Source organism: Spinacia oleracea, chromosome 5, assembly GCF_020520425.1.
Source record: "Spinacia oleracea cultivar Varoflay chromosome 5, BTI_SOV_V1, whole genome shotgun sequence".
Taxonomy (NCBI): Eukaryota; Viridiplantae; Streptophyta; class Magnoliopsida; order Caryophyllales; family Amaranthaceae; genus Spinacia; species Spinacia oleracea.
Window position 1 is genome coordinate 33,595,909 of NC_079491.1, and position 25,144 is coordinate 33,621,052.

Below are 25,144 nucleotides of genomic sequence, written 5' to 3' on the forward strand. Positions count from 1 at the left end.
TTTACAATATGCCAATGGAATTGCTATCATCTACTTGCGTTTCAAAAAAAAAAAAAAAAGAGATAAATTTTTATTCTGAAAAATTAATGTTCTAGATTTTATCATTAGAAACATCTTTCTATTAGGACATCCACATTCTAGTCATGACCTAAAACTAAAGGTGAGCTTGGAATCTTCTCACTCCACAGTCCACAATCCACTGAGAGAAGCTAGCAAACTAAAGATGGCCTTAGAATCTTTGCACTCCAAAATCCACTACGACAAATATGGTCCAATGCCACGATATGGGCATCTTAAAAGTTTTCTTGATATAAACACAACTGGAGAAATAAACACATATAAACACACATATGAAAGTTTTTTTTAGTGTCAATTAGTGGCTTATTATTGGTGATGCTCTAATCACTTGTAATTTACTCAGATTTAATGCACATTTACTACCATTGATATTTATTAAATCACATATTAGTACGAGTTATATAAATGTAGCTAGTTTAGAAAATGTTAATATAAACATTGAATCAAATCAACAAGATCCCATATTGCAATATTATTTCTTTAATTTAAATCACTAGACTTGGTAAACCTGATTTGAATACGATTTCATGACTCGAGACTAGAACTATACCTGAACTACTTGATGAATCTGAGACAAAAGTAGAGCAGTAGTCCTAGAAGTAGTTGACCAAAATCCTGAAAGACATGTGATACCCCAGCTGTATCCAATTGAATTTGACCCAACACGAGTTGAATTGATGACTGGACAACAACGATATGTCCAACGATAATTGCTTTATCTTACTATATTTATTGACAATACTGAATATGACATAAAAATAACCGTAGCGACCCCAGACCAGAATAAATCTGATTTAATTTTCACCCGAACTTAAACAAACATAATTAACCCGACTCAAACCCAATCCAAATAACCCAATTGCCACTCTACAAGTCACAAACTACGACCAAATTATAATTGTCAACATTGTATATTATTTCCTTGAAAATTAATGTGTCAGCAATTAATTTTAAACGGAAGACGTGACAAATTTGACCTCAAACACTATACATGAATAGCCTATTTTGTTTTGCTATAAAAGTCAATTAAAGATGGCCATAGAATTAGGACCCCCCACCACTCACCAGTACCAGTGTACCACCTCTTTTATTTTTAGGTCCTAGTTTGACTTATTATTTAAAAAAAAAATGTTATGATAAATCTTACATGACCTCTATATAAACATAATATTAATCGTTAGTTTAAAACCATTAAATTCAATATGTCTTACATTCATAAAACTTCCTTGATCATTTTAATTATCCTTGTCCAAACAAGGCTTAAAGTTTCAGCAGTAGACGACCCATTGTACCAATTGTGTTCCTCTAGCGCCGGAAGCTTCTCTCCCAATTCCGTTTACGTAAAAACACTAAACACACTCTTAGGCTCTCTACAGACCGGTATTGTTACTCCTTCGGGATTTTCACGCGCCGCCATTCACAAAAAACTCTTTGGAATCGCTCTCTGTCGAGGAGACGTTAACTCCACCGAGTGTAACACATGTGTTGTTGATGCTAGTGCTGAAATTCGAAAGCGTTGCCCTTACAACAAAGGGGCAATTATATGGTATGACAATTGTTTCTTAAAGTATTTGGACCATAATTTCTTTGGTCAAATTGATATTCAAAATAAATTTGAATTAGTCAACGTAGCAAATATAAGCAATAATCCTACATTGTTTAACCAAAAGGTTAAGGGATTATTAAGCAACTTAGCTGACCAGGGATCTAGATCTAGGGTACTTTACGCCGCCGGTGAAACGAAGCTCGATACGTTCACAAACTTATATGGATTAGCTCAATGTACTCAAGATTTGTCGAGTAAAGATTGCAAGATTTGCTTGGATGAAGCCATAAGTGAGCTACCGAGTTGTTGTGATGGAAGACAAGGTGGTAGAGTTGTTGGTGGGAGTTGTAATGTCAGATATGAGGTTTACCCTTTTCTTAACTCTTCTTAGAAATTAAGGATTTCAAACTATCAACTATATCTTTGTCAAAGAGTTGACTAGCTAGATTATCAATTCATCTTTGGGATAGATATTATGTACGGAGTACTACGTATGTTTTTAATTAAACAAGTACTACTTTCATGTATCCTCTTCCTTTTGATATATGGTTGCACTCCTTCTTTTCACACTTGCTAATGTCTTTATTTATTTATATATTGATAGATTTTGGGAAATATGTTTCCTTGATCTTTCATTGTATGAGTTAAGCATATATACAAACAAGCTACTTTGATCAAGAATATGAACCGCGTATGTCAAATCCGCTCAAGTAAACGAGAGATAAATAAGGCGACCAACAAGACGACGATACCTCTCTGGATCAACAAGAACATCTCCCGTAGCAAGAGCCAAATTATGGTTCTGGTCTATAGGAAAACCAGATGGCTTTGAACCAAGTAAACCCGCCTCTGTGATGATATCAAGCGTGTATTTGCGCTGGCACAAAAAAATGTCTTCCGGGCTACGAGCCACTTCAATACCTAAAAATTATTTCAGATGCCCCAAATCTTTCATGTGAAAGCAGTCACTCAAATCACTACAAGAAAATGACCATTTAGCGACGGAAAAATCAGTCGCTAAACATCAAAATTCAGTCGCAAAACGTCTTTAGCGACGGATTTGTGACTGATTTGATCCGTCGCTAAAGACCTGGTCGCAAAATTTTAACTGTCTCAATTTTGCGACCGAAAATATTATCAGTCACCATATGGTAATCACTAAATCTGTGTTTATTTGATGACTGATTAGTAATCATCGATATTTTGTGACCGAATTTTCTAGTTACTATGTAGCGACCGACACTTTGTTAGTGCCTAACTTGTGATGGTTATTTCGCGACAATGTAGTGACCGTATTACTGCAGTCACAAATTAACGACCACCAATTTCGCGGCAATTTAGTGACCGTATCATGTGGTCACAAATTAACAACCAACGGTATCGTGACAATTTAGTAACTGTATCATATAGTGACAAATTAACAACAAACGTTTAAGCAGTCGCTAAATTGGTACTAATTGGTACTGGATAATTCCGTCGTAGTTTAGTGACTAAGTGATTTTAGTCGCTAAATTGGTACTAAATGTATTAGTTCCTATGTGGCAACTAAAAAAGTCAATTGCAAATTAGCCACTTTCTTAATTTATTGGTGACGAAGAATTTTTAAGATAATAATATTTGCAATATATATTACTCTATATAACCCAATGAGCTATTTTTTGTTGTAAAAAAAATCATTGTATTAAACTCAAAGAAAATGCCGTTTGTACAAGCGAAAACAAACAAACACCTAGCGAACAACACCTTGAAAGCCATAAAGGTAATATAACTCTTAGCAAAGTTAACCATAGTCAACTATGGTAAAAAAAAAATGCCTGAGCTCAAACAGAAAAAATAAGGTCTTCAACTAAGGTCTTCAACTGCTGTGAAAACATATAAAGTCTTCAACAGCTACTATGAATTCCCTACTTCCCTGCAACTTTAATTTGGCTTACGTTCTCTATGGAGTTGCATCTCGGCTCCTGGCTAACTGAGTAAATTAGCATAGAGCTTCACATTCTCCTTAACAGGGCAACTACTATACTTGTGCTTAGATTGAATCAATTCACGAAAGTAAATTGCCCACTCTTGGATGTTGTTTCTTCCGCCACCAGTTGCCTTCTTTTTTCAGCTGCAAAGTGCAAGAGTGGTTTCATATTTCCTTGATAGAAAGAAATGCGAAAGTAAAAGAGGATCATCCGTATGAAAATATAAAATACATAAATGACCTAGTTATCACTATGTAGTTACTAGAACTATAACAAAAACATGCATCCCAGTAAACATAACTTTCAATTCCAGGAACAGCAGATATAAATGTCTTAGCAAGAAGAAAGAAAATACCTATAGCCTATGGCCTATGGCCGATGAAGCAAACAACAGGTCTCAGATCACATTTTTATAAATATGAGTTCCAAGAAATCGAGGGCCTCGATTGCTTCCACCATCACCAGGTCTTAAGCTAATTGCGGGACTGAGATACAGCTCGGAATCCCACATTTAAGTAAATTAAGGGTCATGATACAGATGATCAGCTACGCCGGGACTGAGATACAGCTCGGAATCCCACATTCCCACTGGGGGCAGCAGTTGGGAACCTTCGACGTATTATTACTGATCTAGAAAAGAGTGAACACACATTAAGAAAATTCAAAAACACCAGAACAACTAATTAGAACCATAAAACTTGAACCTAACTTCCCACCTTATAGGAAGGGTTGAGAGAAAGGAAACCTCTGAAGGAAATAATGCCCTTGGTCCAAGTATGCATTCTATGATAAGTCTAATAAATGCGGTTCAGTATTAATTAACAAGTTAATAATTCAGTGAGATCAAGTGAGCTGAATGCCTAGCTAGAGGCCGCTTCAGTTCAAGTGGAATTAATGATATTAATCCACAGCTTACTCTTGACTGAACCCGTAGGGTCACACAAATAGTACGTAAACGGATCAAGTATTTAATAGCATTAAATACTCCATCTATGAATATTCGGAACCGACGGATCTTGGTTTCAGTGGGAGCTAAGATCGTCACAGGCAAGGAATGAATACTCCGGAAACGATGATATTGCCGGAAACGGAAATATGGATCGTATCGGAAATATAAATATTATCCAAGTCGTAGATGTTGCCGGAAACGGAAACATGGTACGTGTCGGAAAATATTATCGGAAATGGAAATATTGCCAGAATCGGAAATATTGCCGGAAACGGAAATATTGTCAGAATCGGAAATATTACCGGAATCGGAAAATAATTCCGGAAACGGAAATATTAAATATTTGTTCGAAACGGAAATTAATTCCGGAATCGGAAATATTAAATATTGTTCGTATCGGAAATGAATTCCGGAATCGGAAAATTTAATCGGAAGCGCATCGTACGAATAAGCATCGGACGAGGCCTGCCGGACGAGGCCCAGCACGAAGCCAGGCCATCGCCCAACAAGCCAAGCGCACCGCACAAACAGCCACGCCAGGCCCAGCGCAAGGCCAGGCCCAGCAGGCTGCGCGCAGCGCGCAGCGCGCACAGCGCGCACAGCACACGCAGCGCACAGCGCGCACAGCACGCGCAGCGCGCAGCGCGCGCGGGCGCTGAGTGGGCTGCTGCTCGCGCGCACGCATGGGGCCCATCGTGGCTGCCGTGCGTGTGTGTGCAAGTGTTTGTGTTCGTGCACGTTTCCTAAAACATGCAGAGTTCGGTTAATGATTAAATTCCTAATTCTATTTGATAAATTAATTAAATTAGAGTTCTTGTAGGATTCTAGGTTTAATTAATTTGTATCTGAATAGGATTTCGATTCCCTTTCCATACCGCTATAAATATGAGGCTAGGGCTCACAATTTATAACACAAGTTTCAAAGTATTCAAAGTGAGTTTTTGAGAGAAAAATTCAGTCACACATTTGCCTATAAAGTGCCGAAAATAATAGTACCTTAAGGGCGATTCTAGTTGGTCAATCTTAAGGCGGATCCGGACGTGCTGTGGACTATCTACGGAGGGACGACACTTGGAGTCCTAAAGACTTGTTCTTGTTCGGTTCGGGCGCAGCTAGGGAAGGCACGCAACAAAGAGTATGCATCTAATCTATGCTAAATGATTATGTGTAAATAATATGTTTTCTTGGGTTTATGGTTTTTCCGCATGATTTATGAATTGTCATATGTATCATAACCTAACAGTGGTATCACGAGCCCCTTATTATTTTCATAATCTAAATTGCATGAACATGGTTAAATATTACAAATTTGCAAGAATTAAAAGGGGTGATTAATTTTCGTAATTGTTAATTAATTGCAAATTGCGTTTATTTAATTATACGTACGCAGTTTTTCGGCAGTTTCTTCGTTACTCATCCGAATTGAGTGATTTTTGTGTCAATTCCGCATGTAAAAGGCATTCTAAAATTTTGACAAAAGTAGTATTTTTCTGCCGAACCCAGAATTCTCAAATTCGAAGCCTAACTATGACTTTTCGAAGGTTTTAGTTTTTCGAATGCAAAATTTCGTAAATTTAAGATGTTAAATTAAATATTTGCGATTCTTGTTGATAAATCTTGAATTTTTGATTGACCTACTGCATATGTTTAACAAGTTTGAATGCCTAGTCTTGTTAATTATGCAATCTAATTATTAATTATGATTAAATTGTTGAAAATTAGAATAATTTAGAATTAATTTGATTTTCATAATTAATTGTAATTTAATTAGAAACCTATGATTAAAAACCACCATAAAAATTGTAAATTTACGATAAATTTTAAATTTTTATGACCTAGACTTGAATCCATAACAATCGGAAATCAATTGGATAATAAATTTTCGATTTTTTCGCCCTAAAATTATGAAATTAATATTATTTATTAATTTGTCATTAATTTTAAATATAAATTTTAAATTTTTATGCGATTCGTTCATATAACTTGCACGCACGAAGCAATGGACGCTTCGTGTTACCCTTAAGGGGTGTTGTATAATGCGGGCATGCGACGACGAGCAAGGGAGCTCGTCGCCCGTGCGGCACGAATGCAATGAGCAAGGGCGTAGTGCACGAGCACAAGGCAGCAGCCCTGCCTTATGTCGTGTGCCACGACCAATGGACGAATGGGCATGGGCGTAGGGCGAGCCAAGGCAGTCGCGTGTGGGCAGCAAGCGAGCTGCGCCACAACGCGCGCTGCCTCGCACAAGAGAGCGCAGCCTCGCGCGCAGCGAGCGCAAGCTCGCGTGCCACGAGCGCTGCGCCTAGCATTGCTCGCGCGCACAGCGAGCGATGTCGCCCGCCCAGCGAGCGATGTCGCGCGCCCAGCGAGCGATGGCTCGCGCGCCCAGCGAGCGATGTCGCGCGCCCAGCGAGCGATGTCGCGCGCGCACTGCGAGCGATAGCCCACGTGCGATGAGCGCTGGCGCGCGCAGCGAGCACCAATGCGTGCGGAGGCTTGCGATAGGGATGCAGCAGCTATGCGACGAGCGCATGGGCTGCGCGCGCATGGCCAGCGATGGCTGTGTGCGTGCGGCCCATGGGCGTGCTACGCGTAGGGTGTTTGCGTTACGATTAGATCGTTTTGAATGTTTAATTTGAAAATTTCAGTTCACGTAATTTTAATTAATTTTAAAATTAATAATTTAAATTATTTTCTTGGATTTTAATTTTGAATATTATAATTATAATAAATGTTATTTATTCTAATTATTTTACTAAAATTAAAATCATGAATTAATTTAAATGCGACTGAAATTAAATTAAACTTTTTAGATTCAATTATAAATTTATATGAGCTTTAAATTTTAATTAAATTTGTATGTTTCCGGTTAGACTAGAAATACATTTTTATGTTTAAAATTGGTAAAGCATATGAATTTATTGGTTTAAGTGGGAGCGCTTTTTAGTCATAAACTCTTGATTAGGTCTACAAATCCTTAAGGTTAAAACAACTTGATTAGAATTAATAAGGACTGAATAATTGGTAGATTATTGGTGCCCTTGATTAATTGCTGCAAATGTTTACGTGATGCATAATGTGTTTTACTAACCAGCTATGTGGGCCATTCATGATAATGAATGGGTGAATGGTATATATTGTATATGTACTGTTTTGCAGGTTATGAAGTGACTAGTATGGCCAAATAGGATAGAAAATATGGTCTGCGTACCATTAATTTGAATGTAATTGGTCTAAAGTACCAAAGTTATTTTTCAATTCAAATATGGTCTGCGAACCATCAAATAGTTGTAATTAGTTATAGCTTATCCTATTTGAAGAAAATGGTGCCTCCCACGGAGATTTTCAAGACGGACTTTGAAGTCAAAGCTTCAAGATGAAGTCGGGCCATACTAGATCACAAATATCTTATGCATGTTTTAAGTTATTTATTGTTTTAAATATGTCTTAAAATGCATGAGATCAAAAGCTTGATTATGTTGCATGATTAAGGATTTTAGTTCACTTAAAATCTAACCAACATAGTAAGAGCCTTAAGTTCCAAACTTAAAAATTGAGTTAAAAGGTGCCATGCCAAAATATACACTTGCTTGGATATCCTTTACATCAATCTAGTAATAGTTTTCGCTCAGCGAGGTGTTACTTATTGGTCCTAAAGGGGCAAGGTACACAAATAATTGTGAGTACATGTTAGTTTTGGTGAAACTCAACGATATAAGTAAGGAGTCCTTTTATGTCGTGGCAAATTCGATAGGTTTACCTAATAAGTTCTTAGACGTACCTATCAACCAAGAATAGTTTCTAGACTATTGGCAAAAGGCTTTTGCTTACCTAAGATGTTCTAGGATTAAGTCGACAAACTGTGCTTAGTTCTTCAATGATTTTAGGATCTTGGAATCATTTTATTCACACCTGCCGGAACACATAATTTGAATAAAATGCTTAATAAACATTGAATTATGCATGTATGCTAGAATTTAAAGTTTATTAAGAGAAACTGTGAATGGTTATTTATTTGTTTATTCTTTTCAATTGTAGTTTTAATATGGCAAACAACAATCAAAACATCATCATGGGTTCTGAGCTTATGGTCAAGCTGAACCTGACAAATTTTCTTGAATGGGAAGCTAAGCTAGTTGAAATAGTCAAACTCAATGGGCTTGAGTATGTACTGTCACATCCCATGCCAAGCTACTATGCCAGAGACATGACCCCTGAGAGATTTTACGCCTGGGATGCGGATCTCAAAAAGGTTATGAGTCTCATGCTGAACAATATCCCTGATGATTGGGCTAGAAGGTTTGTAGCCTATGAACCTTTTACGCTCATCAAAAATCTGAGGGATATCTGTCGTGGAAGTACGGAGGACAGGGACCTGAACGTCCATGAGTTGATTGAATCAATGTCTGGTCTAAAGGTTAGTTCTCCCAACAGGTGTTATAGGATGGAGGTCCAAGAAACACATGTTCAGCTCCTTCGCACTAAACAAAGGGTAGGCGTCCCACTGAGGTTCCATGTGGATCTTATGTGTTCATATTTTGATCGCCTAAGTCTACTAGGAACACCAATAAGCGAAAGGATGGCAGTCTCTGTCTTGCTCAATTCACTACACAGTGGGTTTGGTCGCTTCAAGCAACTATACCTAAGTGAACCAAGAGAAGAAACAGTTGTAGAATTTATTCACCTTGTCAGAAAGGCTGAAATAGTACTGGACTGTGAAGCCAAAGATTTACTCAAGGCTAGAAAGAGACCATTCAAGAAAGGTGGAAAGTCCAAGGGCAATGCTAAATCAAAGCAGGACAAGTCCACATCAAGCTGTCTTTATTGTGATGGAATAGACCATTACAAAAGAGAATGTCCAAAGCTAAAGGAAGATCAGAAGAACGGAACAGTCGTTCCATCTTCAGGTATTTTCGTTATAGACTGTATACTTGCTAATTCAACTTCTTGGGTATTAGATACAGGTTGTGGCTCACACTTATATTCCAATCCACAGGGACTAAGAAGAAGTAGAAAGTTAAGCAAGGGTGAAGTCGACCTACGAGTGGGAAATGGAGCACGGATTGCTGCATTAGCTGTAGGAACTTACTATTTGTCGTTGCCCTCCGGGCTAGTTTTGGAACTGGAAGAATGTTTCCATGTTCCAAGTCTTACTAAAAACATCATTTCAGTTTCTTGCTTAGATGCTAAGGGATTTTCCTTTATAATAAAAGACAATAGTTGTTCGTTTTATTTTAAAGAGATGTTTTATGGATCTGCTAGATTAGTCAATGGACTTTATTTATTAGATCACGACAAACAAGTATATAACATAAATACCAAAAAGGCCAAAAAGGATGATTCAGATCTCACCTATCTGTGGCATTGTCGATTAGGCCATATAAACTTGAAACGCTTAGAAAGACTTCAAAGGGAAGGAATTCTAGAACCATTTGACTTAGAGGATTATGGTAAATGCGAATCATGTTTACTTGGCAAAATGACGAAGCAACCTTTCTCTAAAGTTGGAGAAAGAGCAAATGAACTATTGGGTTTAATCCATACAGATGTATGTGGACCAATGAGTACAAATGCTAGAGGTGGTTTCAGCTACTTTATCACTTTCACTGATGACTTCAGTAGGTATGGTTATGTCTACCTAATGAAGCATAAGTCTGAATCCTTTGACAAATTCAAGGAATTTCAGAGTGAAGTAGAGAATCAATTAGGCAAGAAGATTAAGGCACTGCGGTCTGATAGAGGCGGTGAATATCTGAGCTATGAATTTGATGACCATCTGAAAGAATGTGGAATTCTATCAGAATTGACTCCTCCTGGAACACCACAATGGAACGGTGTGTCAAAACGGAGGAACAGAACCTTGCTAGACATGGTCAGGTCAATGATGGGTCAGGCCGAACTTCCATTAGAATTTTGGGGACATGCACTAAATACAGCTGCACTCACTATAAATAGAGCTCCGTCTAAAGCTGTCGAAAAGACTCCATACGAATTATGGTTTGGAAAGCCTCCAAATGTGTCTTTTCTTAAGATTTGGGGATGTGAAGTATACGTCAAACGATTAATTTCAGACAAACTTCATCCAAAATCTGACAAATGTATCCTTGTGGGCTATCCAAAGGAAACAAAGGGGTATTACTTCTACAATACATCTGAGAACAAAGTGTTTGTTGCTCGAGATGGTGTCTTTTTGGAGAAGGATCACATTTCCAAAATGACAAGTGGGAGAAAAGTAGACCTCGAAGAAATTCGAGTCGAACAACAAACTCTAGAGAATGCTCAAGATGACATTCAGGATGAAACTCGGAGATCTTTAGAAGAATCTGGTGAGAATCATGGTCAATCTAGAAATGTTACCCCGCGTAGATCGCAAAGATATAGATCTCAACCGGAAAGGTACTTAGGTATTTTGACGAACGAGAGCTATGACGTTCTATTACTTGAAAGTGATGAACCTGCGACTTACAAGCAAGCTATGACGAGCCCTAGCTCCAAGCAATGGCAAGAAGCCATGCAATCTGAATTAGACTCCATGTCTGAAAACCAAGTATGGGATTTGGTCGATTTGCCAGATGGCTACCAAGCCATTGGAAGCAAATGGGTTTTCAAACTGAAAAAGGACAAGGATGGGAAACTTGAAGTTTTCAAAGCTAGATTGGTTGCAAAAGGTTACAGGCAAGTCCACGGTGTGGATTACGATGAAACCTTTTCACCAGTTGCAATGCTAAAGTCTATTCGAATAAATGTTAGCAATCGCTGCATATTACGATTACGAAATATGGCAGATGGATGTCAAAACTGCTTTCTTAAACGGCGTTTTAACAGAAACTGTGTTTATGACACAGCCTGAAGGTTTTGAGGATCCAAAGAATGCTAAAAAGGTATGCAAGCTAAAGAAGTCAATCTACGGATTGAAGCAGGCATCCAGGAGCTGGAATATACGTTTTGATGAAGCAGTCAGTGACTTTGGTTTCATCAAGAACGCGGACGAATCTTGTGTATACAAGAAGGTCAGTGGGAGCAAAATTGCTTTCCTAGTATTATATGTCGACGACATATTGCTTATCGGAAATGACATTCCTATGTTGAACTCTGTCAAGATTTAGCTTGGGAAATGTTTTTCGATGAAGGATCTAGGAGAAGCACAGTACATATTGGGCATCAAGATTTACAGAGATAGATCTAAAAAGATGATTGGACTTAGTCAAAGCACTTATATCAATAAGGTGCTTGATAGGTTCAAGATGGCGGACTCCAAGCGAGGCTACCTACCCATGTCTCATGGAATGACTCTAAGCAAGACTCAGTGCCCAAAAACACTTGATGAGCGTAGACGAATGAATGGGATTCCATATGCATCATTGATTGGTTCAATAATGTATGCTATGATATGTACACGCCCGGATGTTGCGTACGCACTCAGTGCTACGAGCAGATACCAGTCAGACCCAGGAGAGGCGCATTGGACTGCTGCCAAGAATATTCTGAAGTACCTGAAAAGGCGCAAAGATGACTTCCTGGTCTATGGTGGAGATGATGAATTAATTGTTAAAGGCTATACGGACGCAAGTTTCCAAACCGACAAAGATGATTTCAGATCACAGTCTGGGTTTGTCTTCTGCCTCAACGGAGGAGCAGTAAGCTGGAAAAGTGCTAAGCAAAGCACCATTGCGGATTCTACAATTGAAGCGGAGTACATTGCTGCACATGAAGCAGCAAAGGAAGCTATATGGCTAAGGAAGTTCATAGGAGAACTTGGTGTAGTCCCCTCCATTAAAGGACCAATAGCCCTGTATTGTGATAATAACGGAGCTATTGCACAGGCAAAAGAGCCTAGACACCACCAGAGAGTCAAGCATGTACTTCGTAGATTTCACCTTCTACGAGAGTTCGTTGAAAGAAAAGAAGTCGAGATAAGCAAAATTGGAACTGATGACAACATATCAGATCCATTAACTAAACCTCTGCCGCAGGCGAAGCACAACTCGCACACTGCAGCTATGGGAATCAAGCATATTGGAGAATGGCTTTGATGTCTCTGTTTAATGTTTTAAAGTTTTAGAGTTTAAATCTTTGTAAAACATTATTGGTTAATCATTCACAATAAATGAAATGAATTCATTTTTCCATTTAATTTGTGGTTTATTAAATGATGAGTCCCTTCAATTTGACGATATATTCAAGATAGACTGTCAGGACCAGTCCTGTGACTAAGAAATGTCTATCAAGTGAACTTGAATGTCAAAGGTTGAAAATGGTCCCTAGTCGGAGTTTTCTATAAAATTGGACGCATAGAAAACGTTAGACGATTAGAATGCAAGATGACTAGTAGTTCTGTTTCTTGAACTATGTGGACATGGCAATGTCATAATCATTTGCATAGATACTTACTTTGGGAAGACTAGTATCGGACAAGACCTATGAAACTTTACTGTAAGAGATGAAAATCTGTCATAAGTAAATTTCATTAAATTATTAGACACTAAATCCTCAATACCTGAGTGATTTGAGATTACTTGTTTGAGAACTGGTTGCTTTGACGTTGACCAACCGTCGCACCGTAAAAGGAGGCTATAAAGGCAACACTCAGGTAATCACCTATCAAACGAAGTCTAATCTCAAGATCGCAAGATTGGGATTGTCCTCCCATAAATCGGGATGAGATGCTTAAAAGTTGTACAAGGCCACTCGGAGAGCTAGAAACTGTGAAATGCATGGCCGTGCTCGGATGAATCATAGGCTATGATTATCTGTTTATTTGATCAGTTGAACTCTGAAACCGAGGAACACCTCTGGACATAATAAGGATGACAACTCTTACCTTATGTTCAAGAGCAAGCATCGAGCGACAAAGGAATTAGGAAATGCACACTTGTCCCTAAGGACAAGTGGGAGACTGAAGGAAATAATGCCCTTGGTCCAAGTATGCATTCTATGATAAGTCTAATAAATGCGGTTCAGTATTAATTAACAAGTTAATAATTCAGTGAGATCAAGTGAGCTGAATGCCTAGCTAGAGGCCGCTTCAGTTCAAGTGGAATTAATGATATTAATCCACAGCTTACTCTTGACTGAACCCGTAGGGTCACACAAATAGTACGTAAACGGATCAAGTATTTAATAGCATTAAATACTCCATCTATGAATATTCGGAACCGACGGATCTTGGTTTCAGTGGGAGCTAAGATCGTCACAGGCAAGGAATGAATACTCCGGAAACGATGATATTGCCGGAAACGGAAATATGGATCGTATCGGAAATATAAATATTATCCAAGTCGTAGATGTTGCCGGAAACGGAAACATGGTACGTGTCGGAAAATATTATCGGAAATGGAAATATTGCCAGAATCGGAAATATTGCCGGAAACGGAAATATTGTCAGAATCGGAAATATTACCGGAATCGGAAAATAATTCCGGAAACGGAAATATTAAATATTTGTTCGAAACGGAAATTAATTCCGGAATCGGAAATATTAAATATTGTTCGTATCGGAAATGAATTCCGGAATCGGAAAATTTAATCGGAAGCGCATCGTACGAATAAGCATCGGACGAGGCCTGCCGGACGAGGCCCAGCACGAAGCCAGGCCATCGCCCAGCAAGCCAAGCGCACCGCACAAACAGCCACGCCAGGCCCAGCGCAAGGCCAGGCCCAGCAGGCTGCGCGCAGCGCGCAGCGCGCACAGCGCGCACAGCACACGCAGCGCACAGCGCGCACAGCACGCGCAGCGCGCAGCGCGCGCGGGCGCTGAGTGGGCTGCTGCTCGCGCGCACGCATGGGGCCCATCGTGGCTGCCGTGCGTGTGTGTGCAAGTGTTTGTGTTCGTGCACGTTTCCTAAAACATGCAGAGTTCGGTTAATGATTAAATTCCTAATTCTATTTGATAAATTAATTAAATTAGAGTTCTTGTAGGATTCTAGGTTTAATTAATTTGTATCTGAATAGGATTTCGATTCCCTTTCCATACCGCTATAAATATGAGGCTAGGGCTCACAATTTATAACACAAGTTTCAAAGTATTCAAAGTGAGTTTTTGAGAGAAAAATTCAGTCACACATTTGCCTATAAAGTGCCGAAAATAATAGTACCTTAAGGGCGATTCTAGTTGGTCAATCTTAAGGCGGATCCGGACGTGCTGTGGACTATCTACGGAGGGACGACACTTGGAGTCCTAAAGACTTGTTCTTGTTCGGTTCGGGCGCAGCTAGGGAAGGCACGCAACAAAGAGTATGCATCTAATCTATGCTAAATGATTATGTGTAAATAATATGTTTTCTTGGGTTTATGGTTTTTCCGCATGATTTATGAATTGTCATATGTATCATAACCTAACAACCTCGTGAGTAAAGCTAATTACAGAAATGTAACAATATTAAAGGAAATTTAGAGCTACGACAAGCCACTATAGAGTCTAAACATAATAATTCCGAAAACATCCCCAAGCCACTATAGAGTCTATGCAAACACATTCTACACTCGTTATTTTTTACTTTTCTCCTATAAGCTTTGGCATCTTGCTGCACTTCAAGATCATGAGGAAGGTAACCTTGTTAGGTTATGATACATATGACAATTCATAAATCATGCGGAAAAACCATAAACCCAGGAAAACATATTATTTACACATAATCATTTAGCATAGTTTAGATGCATACTCTTTGTTGCGTGCCTTCCCTAGCTGCGCCCGAACCGAACAAGAACAAGTCTTTAGGACTCCAAGTGTCGTCCCTCCGTAGATAGTCCACAGCACGTCCGGATCCGCCTTAAGATTGACCAACTAGAATCGCCCTTAAGGTACTATTATTTTCGGCACTTTATAGGCAAATGTGTGACTGAATTTTTCTCTCAAAAACTCACTTTGAATACTTTGAAACTTGTGTTATAAATTGTGAGCCCTAGCCTCATATTTATAGCGGTATGGAAAGGGAATCGAAATCCTATTCAGATACAAATTAATTAAACCTAGAATCCTATAAGAACTCTAATTTAATTAATTTATCAAATAGAATTAGGAATTTAATCATTAACCGAACTCTGCATGTTTTAGGAAACGTGCACGAACACAAACACTTGCACACACACGCACGGCAGCCACGATGGGCCCCATGCGTGCGCGCGAGCAGCAGCCCACTCAGCGCCCGCGCGCGCTGCGCGCTGCGCGTGCTGTGCGCGCTGTGCGCGCTGTGCGCTGCGCGTGCTGTGCGCGCTGTGCGCGCTGCGCGCGCTGTGCGCGCTGCGCGCTGCGCGCAGCCTGCTGGGCCTGGCCTTGCGCTGGGCCTGGCGTGGCTGTTTGTGCGGCGCGCTTGGCTTGCTGGGCGATGGCCTGGCTTCGTGCTGGGCCTCGTCCGGCAGGCCTCGTCCGATGCTTATTCGTACGATGCGCTTCCGATTAAATTTTCCGATTCCGGAATTCATTTCCGATACGAACAATATTTAATATTTCCGATTCCGGAATTAATTTCCGTTTCGAACAAATATTTAATATTTCCGTTTCCGGAATTATTTTCCGATTCCGGTAATATTTCCGATTCTGACAATATTTCCGTTTCCGGCAATATTTCCGATTCTGGCAATATTTCCATTTCCGATAATATTTTCCGACACGTACCATGTTTCCGTTTCCGGCAACATCTACGACTTGGATAATATTTATATTTCCGATACGATCCATATTTCCGTTTCCGGCAATATCATCGTTTCCGGAGTATTCATTCCTTGCCTGTGACGATCTTAGCTCCCACTGAAACCAAGATCCGTCGGTTCCGAATATTCATAGATGGAGTATTTAATGCCATTAAATACTTGATCCGTTTACGTACTATTTGTGTGACCCTACAGGTTCAGTCAAGAGTAAGCTGTGGATTAATATCATTAATTCCACTTGAACTGAAGCGGCCTCTAGCTAGGCATTCAGCTCACTTGATCTCACTGAATTATTAACTTGTTAATTAATACTGAACCGCATTTATTAGACTTAACATAGAATGCATACTTGGACCAAGGGCATTATTTCCTTCAAACCTCTTACAAGCTTAAGAACCTGCAAAATCTTAGGCCAGAAAAAGAACAACGAAGGAATATATCCTCTATATTCTCCATGAGTTTGAATACTCCACTACATCATTCTATCTTTGGTAGAAAAGTTGTGCAGGATAGTCAACGATTTGACAAAAATTCCTTTAGGGCTAGCCAGTTTATTACAGAAGATTTTTTGTATTGAACAAAAGTAACAGGAACATGCAACTTTTGTATAGCTTCCTGATGGAGAACTTGTCGTCCTGAACACAACCTTGGAAAATAAATCAAACCATTTGGTACAGCCATACTGGCATTGTCCAAATGTCATCAAACCTGATATTATAAGAATGATGTCACCCTATTCAAACCTTGTTTAATTGCCACAGCCTATAGCTGCTTCATTCCAAACAGATAGATCTAACAGATCCCAACCTCCTGGACTTCTTTAGACTCAGGAAGACAATGTTGATCCCTAGCCACCAAAGCTCTCTTGGACTGATCAGTAGTGGGACAAGTCTGACAAAATCTCTGAACTTCTTTTAGCACCTTAGGAGTAGAAAGATCTGGCTCTCATATCTAATGGTAGGCTTACAGTTTATAGAAGGCCACATATGTAAATACTGCTTTTGTCCGTCCAATTCAAGTCCCTTTTATGCTTTAGAGTTTAGAGAACTTCATGAAGCTGAAAATTACCTCCTCACGGAAACATTATTACCACTACAGAAAATTATCCGATTATTCATAAACAAATGAATTAGTAATCTGCTTGAAAATAGTAATCTGCAGTTTTTCACGCATAGTATGAAAATAAAATATCAGGATTCTCACTCATTTCAATCTTAAATCTGGATAGAAAATCAATTCCAAGAGCAAACAGAAAAGGGATCCCCACGTCTAAGACCCTTTTTGGCTTGAAAGAAAACACTAGGGTTTTCATTCACCATTCAAAAGTATTCACCATAAAAATCCACCATTCAAAACAGAAAAAGTTCAAAACTTTACCAACAAAAAACACAATAAAACAAAACCAGATCAATAACAACAAACCCAGATCCAAAAAACCAATACCCACTTAACAAAAGTGAAGAACAAACAAATCCCATATCATAAAAACAGCTAAATCAATTAAAATCAACAGATCTAGACCCAAAAAGTTTACAGACCTTGACCGAGGCGGCGCCATGAGGACGAAGATTGTCAGAGGCAGCAGCAGCATAAGTCGATGAAGAAGAAGAATCGAATCGGGGTCCGAGAAATCGAGGGCCTCGATTGCTTCCACCACCACCAGGTCTTAAGCTAATTGCGGTCTGGTCAGCCGGCCTAACAGCTAGCTACTCGAAACGCGAAACTGGGAGATAAAATTAGGGTTGGAAGAATGTCAAAAAATAAAAATCCGGACCATTATCATAAGATATGAATCACAGTGTTTGCATCCAATAAATTTGATTAAGAAAACCGCACTTCAAATCTGAAAGAGAAAGGGAGAAGTTTCTTCTGGTTATGAAGAGAGAAAACAAAGGAGGAGAGAGAAACCTATGAATGATTTTGATTTTTGCTGAAACTATTTGGTTACTCAAATTTACTGATTTGGTTATGCGCTCAAGTTTTTGGTGTTTTGGTTGATGGCGCAAAATGAAAATTTCAGTCTCTCTCTGACTTTTTGTTTGGCGCTCACATGAATAAGGTTTTTCCTTTTCTTTTTTCACTGTTTTTGCCCAACTATAACAGATAATATTATTTTAATGCTAATATATTATTTTAATAATTTAATGCTATACCCAATATATAGATTTAGAAAACCTCCCATTTTGGTAAGAATATGTTGGAGTATGCAGTTTTTTAAGGGGTTTGACTTGTAAATTTAGTATTTAATTATTTGTTATTGTTACTTTATACTTTATAGTAATATTTTGTGTTAGCTATAGTCTTGGTTTGACTCACAAATTCTACCCGAAAAATAATTTTCTTTTGAAATTTATACTTCCTTTGGGTTTTTTAAGTACCCAATTATTGTAGTCTCATGTTTATATGATCGATAAAAAGAGGTAGTAAAATAATGGACAATAATGGGTAACGTAAGATATATGATAGAAATGTGTAATTATTATGATAAAAGGAGTAACACGGTGAAATATATATACAAAGTACTAAAAATAGAACAAAGTTTAAGTAGGTAGAACAAAGAAATCAAACCCCTTCTTAAAAGGTGATTAAATAGGAGGTGATATTTATCCTCATTTCTTACTTTAATGAAATAAATTGATCACATGAATCAATTGTCATTTCACTTAAAAAATTAGGATAAACAATAATATATTAGGTTATTTAGCAAACGATATACTTCCCGCCGTTCATAAATACTCGCAATGTTTGTCACTTAATTTCACGCATGTCAATGCACATTTTAGATCGTCAATATCTTAAATTTTCTTCAAACAAAAATTATAAAAAGTTGATCTTTTGAAAATATGTATTGAGACGAATCTAACCAGATCTCGCATGACTATGTTTCATACAATAGTCAAAGTGGAATATACGAATAGTGTCAAAATATCAAACGTTGCGAATATTTATGAACAGAGGAAATATTAGTTTAAGATATCTTCCTTAAGTATAAAAAATATTATCTTGGTCTTAGATATTAAACAAAGAGTTTACCGAATGGAGGAATTACTTGTGAATACTTACATATTAAAGAATTTAAAAAGAAATTAACTTATATATTCTGATGGTTTTATATATAAATCAACTTTTTTTACCAAGTAATATTTTCAAATTAATTACACATGCTGATTAAATAGTTATGTTCAATAATCATAATCAAACAACTAGTTATACTTTCTAATCAAATAATCTCTACATTCCATAATGTTCCTCACTTTTTTATAATATGTGGTCTCCAATGTACTACTTTGAACATTGATAGTTTTAATTTTACATTAGTAAAAATTATAAAAAAAATATTGAAAATTTAGAAAATTTACATTGAAATAATTCCAATGAGATCCCACAAATTAATTTTCTATTATTTATACTAATAATTAAAAAAAATTAATTTGACCATTTATGAATTAATAATAATTAAACATGAGAATCATTATATTATGGAATGGAGGTTACATTTTATCAATATATAGTCATGTTTCTTAATGATAATATGATTAGTACGTAGTCTTATGCACAAGCGATCTCATAGGAAAACTACTTTAAAGAATTTAATTAAGGAGTTAAATATATATATATATATATATATATATATATATATATATATATATATATATATATATATATATATATATAAAAGAGTGAGTATATATAGATGTTTGAAAATTACTCTCTCTGTATTTAATTAAAAGATACAGTTTGACCGACACGTAGTTATAGCTCGGAGAGCGAGTTGAATTTATTAAAATAAGATGAAATTGATATAGTAGGTACGTGAATTTCTTTTAATTTCTTTCCAACTAGTTTGTGCCCGTGCTATTGCACGGATACCTATAAAAATACCCCTTTACTGGATTCCTGGATCCGTCCCTCTTTTACAACTATTTTTCAATAACATGAATGAATCAAATGAATGGAGAATGAATTATAATCCTCTAAATGAATAACTTATTTGAAAATATTTGAAAAAACATATAGAAACTTATTTGGCCTAATAATACGCAAGTCCACCTGTTGGACCAACCAAACACTCAGGCAAAGGTGTGGTATACCTCTTCTTATCACTGCAATAGGAGTATGTCAGTTATTGCCTCCTAAACTCCTCATAGTCTCGTAATCCTTCAAGTGTTATTTCACCGCAACCTGATGGAATTTGTATTGGGTCGAATGCACACCCAAGAGTCACAACGCCGGTCAATTCGGCCACAAACGGATCATATCCGTGGTTGATATTATACCGGCCTCATCGGTAGCCCAATCCGATCCATCCCATATAGTACCAATCAACGACATGCATGGGCTTAGACGGTTAATCCCCAAACAACAAAATTTCATCTAAAAAAAAAAAAAAGCAATTCGATTGATAGAGAACATATATGGTTCTGAACCTTCTGAAATCAAAACCCTAGAAACTGCATGCAGCTTGCCCCCTATGGAAATGTCGAATGTGCACTCTTCTTGTGTTGCCGTGAACCATGGTACAAAAGGGCAAATAAAGCTTTTACAAATTGAGGAGAGAGAGAGAGAGAGAGAGAGAGAGAGAGAGAGAGAGAGAGAGAGAGAGAGAGAGAGAGAGAGAGAGAGAGAGAGAGAGAGAGAAAAGTGTACCATAAATTTAGGTGGTTTTTGTTTTTACTTAAGTTTTATTTGGGAAGTTATTAAATGGGAGTTTGTTTCTTCAATTTTTAAATTTTGTGATGGTTGTTTCGGAGGGATTTAAGTACTTTTGGCGGAAGTGTATAGAATTGCTTCATTGGAGATTTGGAGGCCTCACATAAGCCAATGACTTTTTTATTATTATATAGAATATGTAAGAAAAAATGTAATCATGTGGGTATTGTTTATTTCGTCTCGGCCAGTATTTTAAAAATATCAAAAATGTATATTTTTTCCTAACATGTAATTAGAGATGTTAACGCTACAAAATGTGCATTGGCAAGTGTACGTGCCCAAAGAAATGAAAAACTTTCAGGAACGTAACAAAGGAAGTACAAGATTACATATATTTAACTTGTCGTGTCATACGTGAATATATAGTTTGGTTAAATTCGTGTTTGTATTGATTTTATACGTACGTACAAGCACACTCATGTCTTATTTCAATCGAAAAATTATAGTCAATATTATCTTCGTAGTGGAATAGGGACCATAAGTTATTCAGTGTTTAATTAGTGACTGAAATTTAGTTGGTAATAAAATTGCGACTGGAATTTGTGACAGAGCATTAACTGTAACTAATAAGTGACAGAAAATTAGCTAGTCCTTGTTTTGTGACTAACGCATTGCGACTGAAATCGTGTCTGTCGCTATATGGGGATTGAAATTGTTTTATATCAAAATAGTGACTAAAAAGTATTTCTGTAACTATTTAGTGACTGAAATTTGTGACTGAAATTTTGTTGGTAATTAAATAGTGACTAAAATTATTTCAGTAAATAATTAGTGACCAACGTATGCTTGGTAGGTAATTTGTTACAGATTGTTGTGACTGAATGATAATCCGAAGCTAAATAGGGACCGAAAATACTTCCGTACCAAAGTGGCGACTGACACTTGACTAGTAGTAATATAGCAACCGATATTTGTACGGTTACAAAAATCCGTCGCTAAATGGTCATTTTCTTGTAGTGAATATTTCTTAAAACCAGAGATAGCGGAAGAGTCATTACCAGAAATTATCAAATCGTCGACATAAACAAGAACATTAAGTTGTATGTTGTCTTGTCGGAGAGTAAACAAGGAGTAATCTGAATAAAATTGGAGGAAATCATATTTCATCAAAGATGCCGCTAACTTAGCAAACTGTGAGGGGGGTCGAAAAACACGACGGGTCGCCTCTTAGGAAGAGTGTACGGCCCGCACGACTTTTTCCCTCTAGATGTGGCAATCATATTAAGTAAATAGGAACTAACTGTGGGTTTTAGCCTCTTTTTACTAGTCTTTAAGGGTCGCCATTCAATTTTAAAAAACTGACAAAACCCATATATCGTGATATGCCTGTAGTGCAAACATATTTGATTCACGAAGGCCATAGATTCCCTTGTGATCCCTGCTATGGAGATCTCTCAACGTACATCCAGCGGAGCAAATATTGAGAATTCGGGGAACGTTTACTAATACGGTGAGTGCCCAACATTAGTCCACGCGGCACGGTCCTCACTAGCTCAATTGTGACGATGATGGGACATGCGCTATGCTACATCACTACTCTTCATTGATTTTAATGCACGGGTATTACTAAGCAGATGTCAAAACCCTGATTTAGATTGATTAAAGGGGCTTAAGAATAAACCGGTTTGTCCAAGAGTTATCTGATTTAGGCGTTGGCAATGTAACAGATTAAAGTTAGCAGATTTATATGGTCGGGAAAGCAATAAAAATATAGATTCACGTTACAGCAAAGCGTAGACTTTACTGCGGTTCTCAGGAACACCTACCACTTGACTTTGCTACCTTTCCGTTTGGTTTTAGAACTTTTCGATGACTGACTAACTATGGGACGGGATTCTTCCAGAGTTTTGAGTATTTTAGGCTTAAGGACTGTGTTTAGGTTTCAGCAGCACTTCGACAGTATTTAGCAAGCAGGCGATCGTGCGGGCAGGGTCTGCTTAACAATGTGTTAAAACGGAAGACGCACGAATACGAGACAGAGAAAAGCTTCGGTCGTGAGACAATATTTGGTTGAGGCATTTCATCAAAAATTTTGTTGGAATTATCCAAAGACAAACTAAACCATAAACCATTCGTCCATTCCCAAGACTGTAATTTCAAACCCAACCATTCCCAAGCTAACATTGACAATTAAAGAAGACCAAATAGAATAAAAAATCAAAAATAAATCGAAATTACCCGAAAATAATAGGAGAAGTTACCAAATTAAGAGGCCAAGCACAAAAGCCAAAGAGACTATAATCCAAGAGCTCAAGTCGTCAATTGTTCAATCAACCCTAATTTTTTCTCCTCTAATTTGAATAAATGAATTCTCAATCTTATCTTACCCCTAATTTGAGAACTTGTTTGAATTTAAAATTTTCAAAGAGAACGAATTTTCGGATTTCAATTTTATGAGTTTATGGTTTCGTGTTAAGATGAAGAAAAGTAGAAATAAATTTATGGAGTATTGATTTTTGGTAAATGATGAGAACAGTAAGAAATTATCAGAATTTTGGTGAAGGATGAGAACTCACGGTCTTCGAGTTAAGAAATACCAAAAAAGTTAATATAAAAGTGAACGTGGGAAGATAATGGTGGAGGATTTCAATTTTTTTGTTTGAAAAAAATACATTTTTATTAATAAAAAGTCATCATAATTAATGGTTCTGATAAGTCAACAAGTTAAAAGGGTGAGATACATTTTATTATGGTGGCTACCATTTTATGGTAGCCATTGAAACATCTTCCCAGATTATAAACCTTTAACTGTAAATCATTTTTTCTACGAGGATATACATAGTATTTCAACGTAGGGTGACAAGAACGAAACCCAAGCTAGGCTAGTAGTACTGTTATAACGGATGCAAAGAAAGAATAAATAACGTAATAAAGAACGTAGAGAATTTAACGTGGTTCACTAACAATGTGTTAGCTACGTCCACAGGCAGAGGGGAGGAAAGTTTTATTGATCTTGAGGATTACATATTACAGAATACAACTAGTTTATGACCTAGAGAGTTTATATAATACTCTCTAGACAGATGCGGAAAAGCCCAGAAAATAGGCCCAAAACAGGTAACCCTAGTCCAGAATGTGTTAGCGAGATCCCCGTGCTAGGGCGTTGCAGTAAGGGGCTTGACTGATTCAAGACATTATCTAACAAATCTCCACCTTGACTTGAATCCTCTCACAAATAACAGATGTACTAGATGCACCATTATAATGCTAGATGTACCAGAAACTCCTCTGCCTCGGATTTTTCCCTCAAAAGGGCAATCAACAACTCCTAACATTTAGCAAGTTCAAACAGTGTTGAAACTTGCTATGTGGAAACGTCTTGGTGAACATATCAGCTGGGTTATCAGCAGTACCCACTTTGTTCACCTTAATTCTCTTCTCACTTCTCAGAAAATGATACCTTACATCGATGTGCTTAGTCCTCTCATGATGTACTTGATCCTTAGCTAAACAGATTGCACTGAGACTGTCACAGTACACTATAGCCTGATCATGATGTAAACCCAAATCACTGACCAACCCTTTCAACCATATTCCCTCTTTTGCTGCTTCTGTCAATGTCATATACTCTGCTTCTGTAGTAGACAAAGTCACTGTAGGTTGCAAAGTAGCTTTTCAACTGACAACTAAACCACCAAGAGTGAAATCATAACCAGTCATAGATCTTCTACTGTCAATATCTCCAGCATAATTAGAGTCTGAAAACCCTGTCACCAAACACTGTGTATCACCTCCATAAATGAGACCAACATCAGATGTACCTTTTAGGTACCGAAAAATCCTCTTCACAGCTTGCCAATGCTCCTTTCCAGGTTCACCCATAAACCTACTAACAACACTAACAAACTATGCTAGATCAGGTCTACTGCAGACCATTGCATACATCAAGCTTCCTACTGCACTAGCATAGGGAACTCGAGACATGTACTCCTTCTCCTCGGCAGACTTAGGTGCAAAAGCAACAGACAGATGTGCATTTGCAGCACTAGGAGTATCTATGGGCTTTGCTGTAGACATGCCAAACTTTGACAAAATCTTCTGAATATATCCCTTCTGTGATAAGAAGAGCTTCTTTTTTATTCTATCCCTATAAATCTCCATCCCTAGAATTTTCCGAGCCGCACCCAAATCTTTCATCTCAAACTCAGCACTAAGGAGATCCTTCAACTTCTGAACATCAGATTTGTTCTCTGCAGCTAACAACATATCATCTACATATAGGACAAGATGAATCAATGAACCTTT

The 25,144-nt window shown here is 37.7% G+C and overlaps 1 protein-coding gene across 1 annotated transcript; it reads left to right on the forward strand.

Moving 5' to 3' along the window:
- The first annotated feature begins 1,224 nt into the window (after positions 1 to 1,224).
- LOC110796054 (cysteine-rich repeat secretory protein 38-like) lies at positions 1,225 to 2,193 on the forward strand. The gene has a single exon (XM_022001086.2). It carries the CDS (start codon positions 1,281 to 1,283, stop codon positions 2,013 to 2,015), a length of 735 nt encoding a protein of 244 aa, XP_021856778.1. The 5' UTR covers positions 1,225 to 1,280; the 3' UTR covers positions 2,016 to 2,193.
- The last annotated feature ends 22,951 nt before the right edge of the window (positions 2,194 to 25,144 follow it).

Bases quoted from the DNA above. Each gene is read 5' to 3' on its own strand.
- LOC110796054 (XM_022001086.2), top strand. From the start codon at position 1,281: ATGTCTTACATTCATAAAACTTCCTTGATCATTTTAATTATCCTTGTC.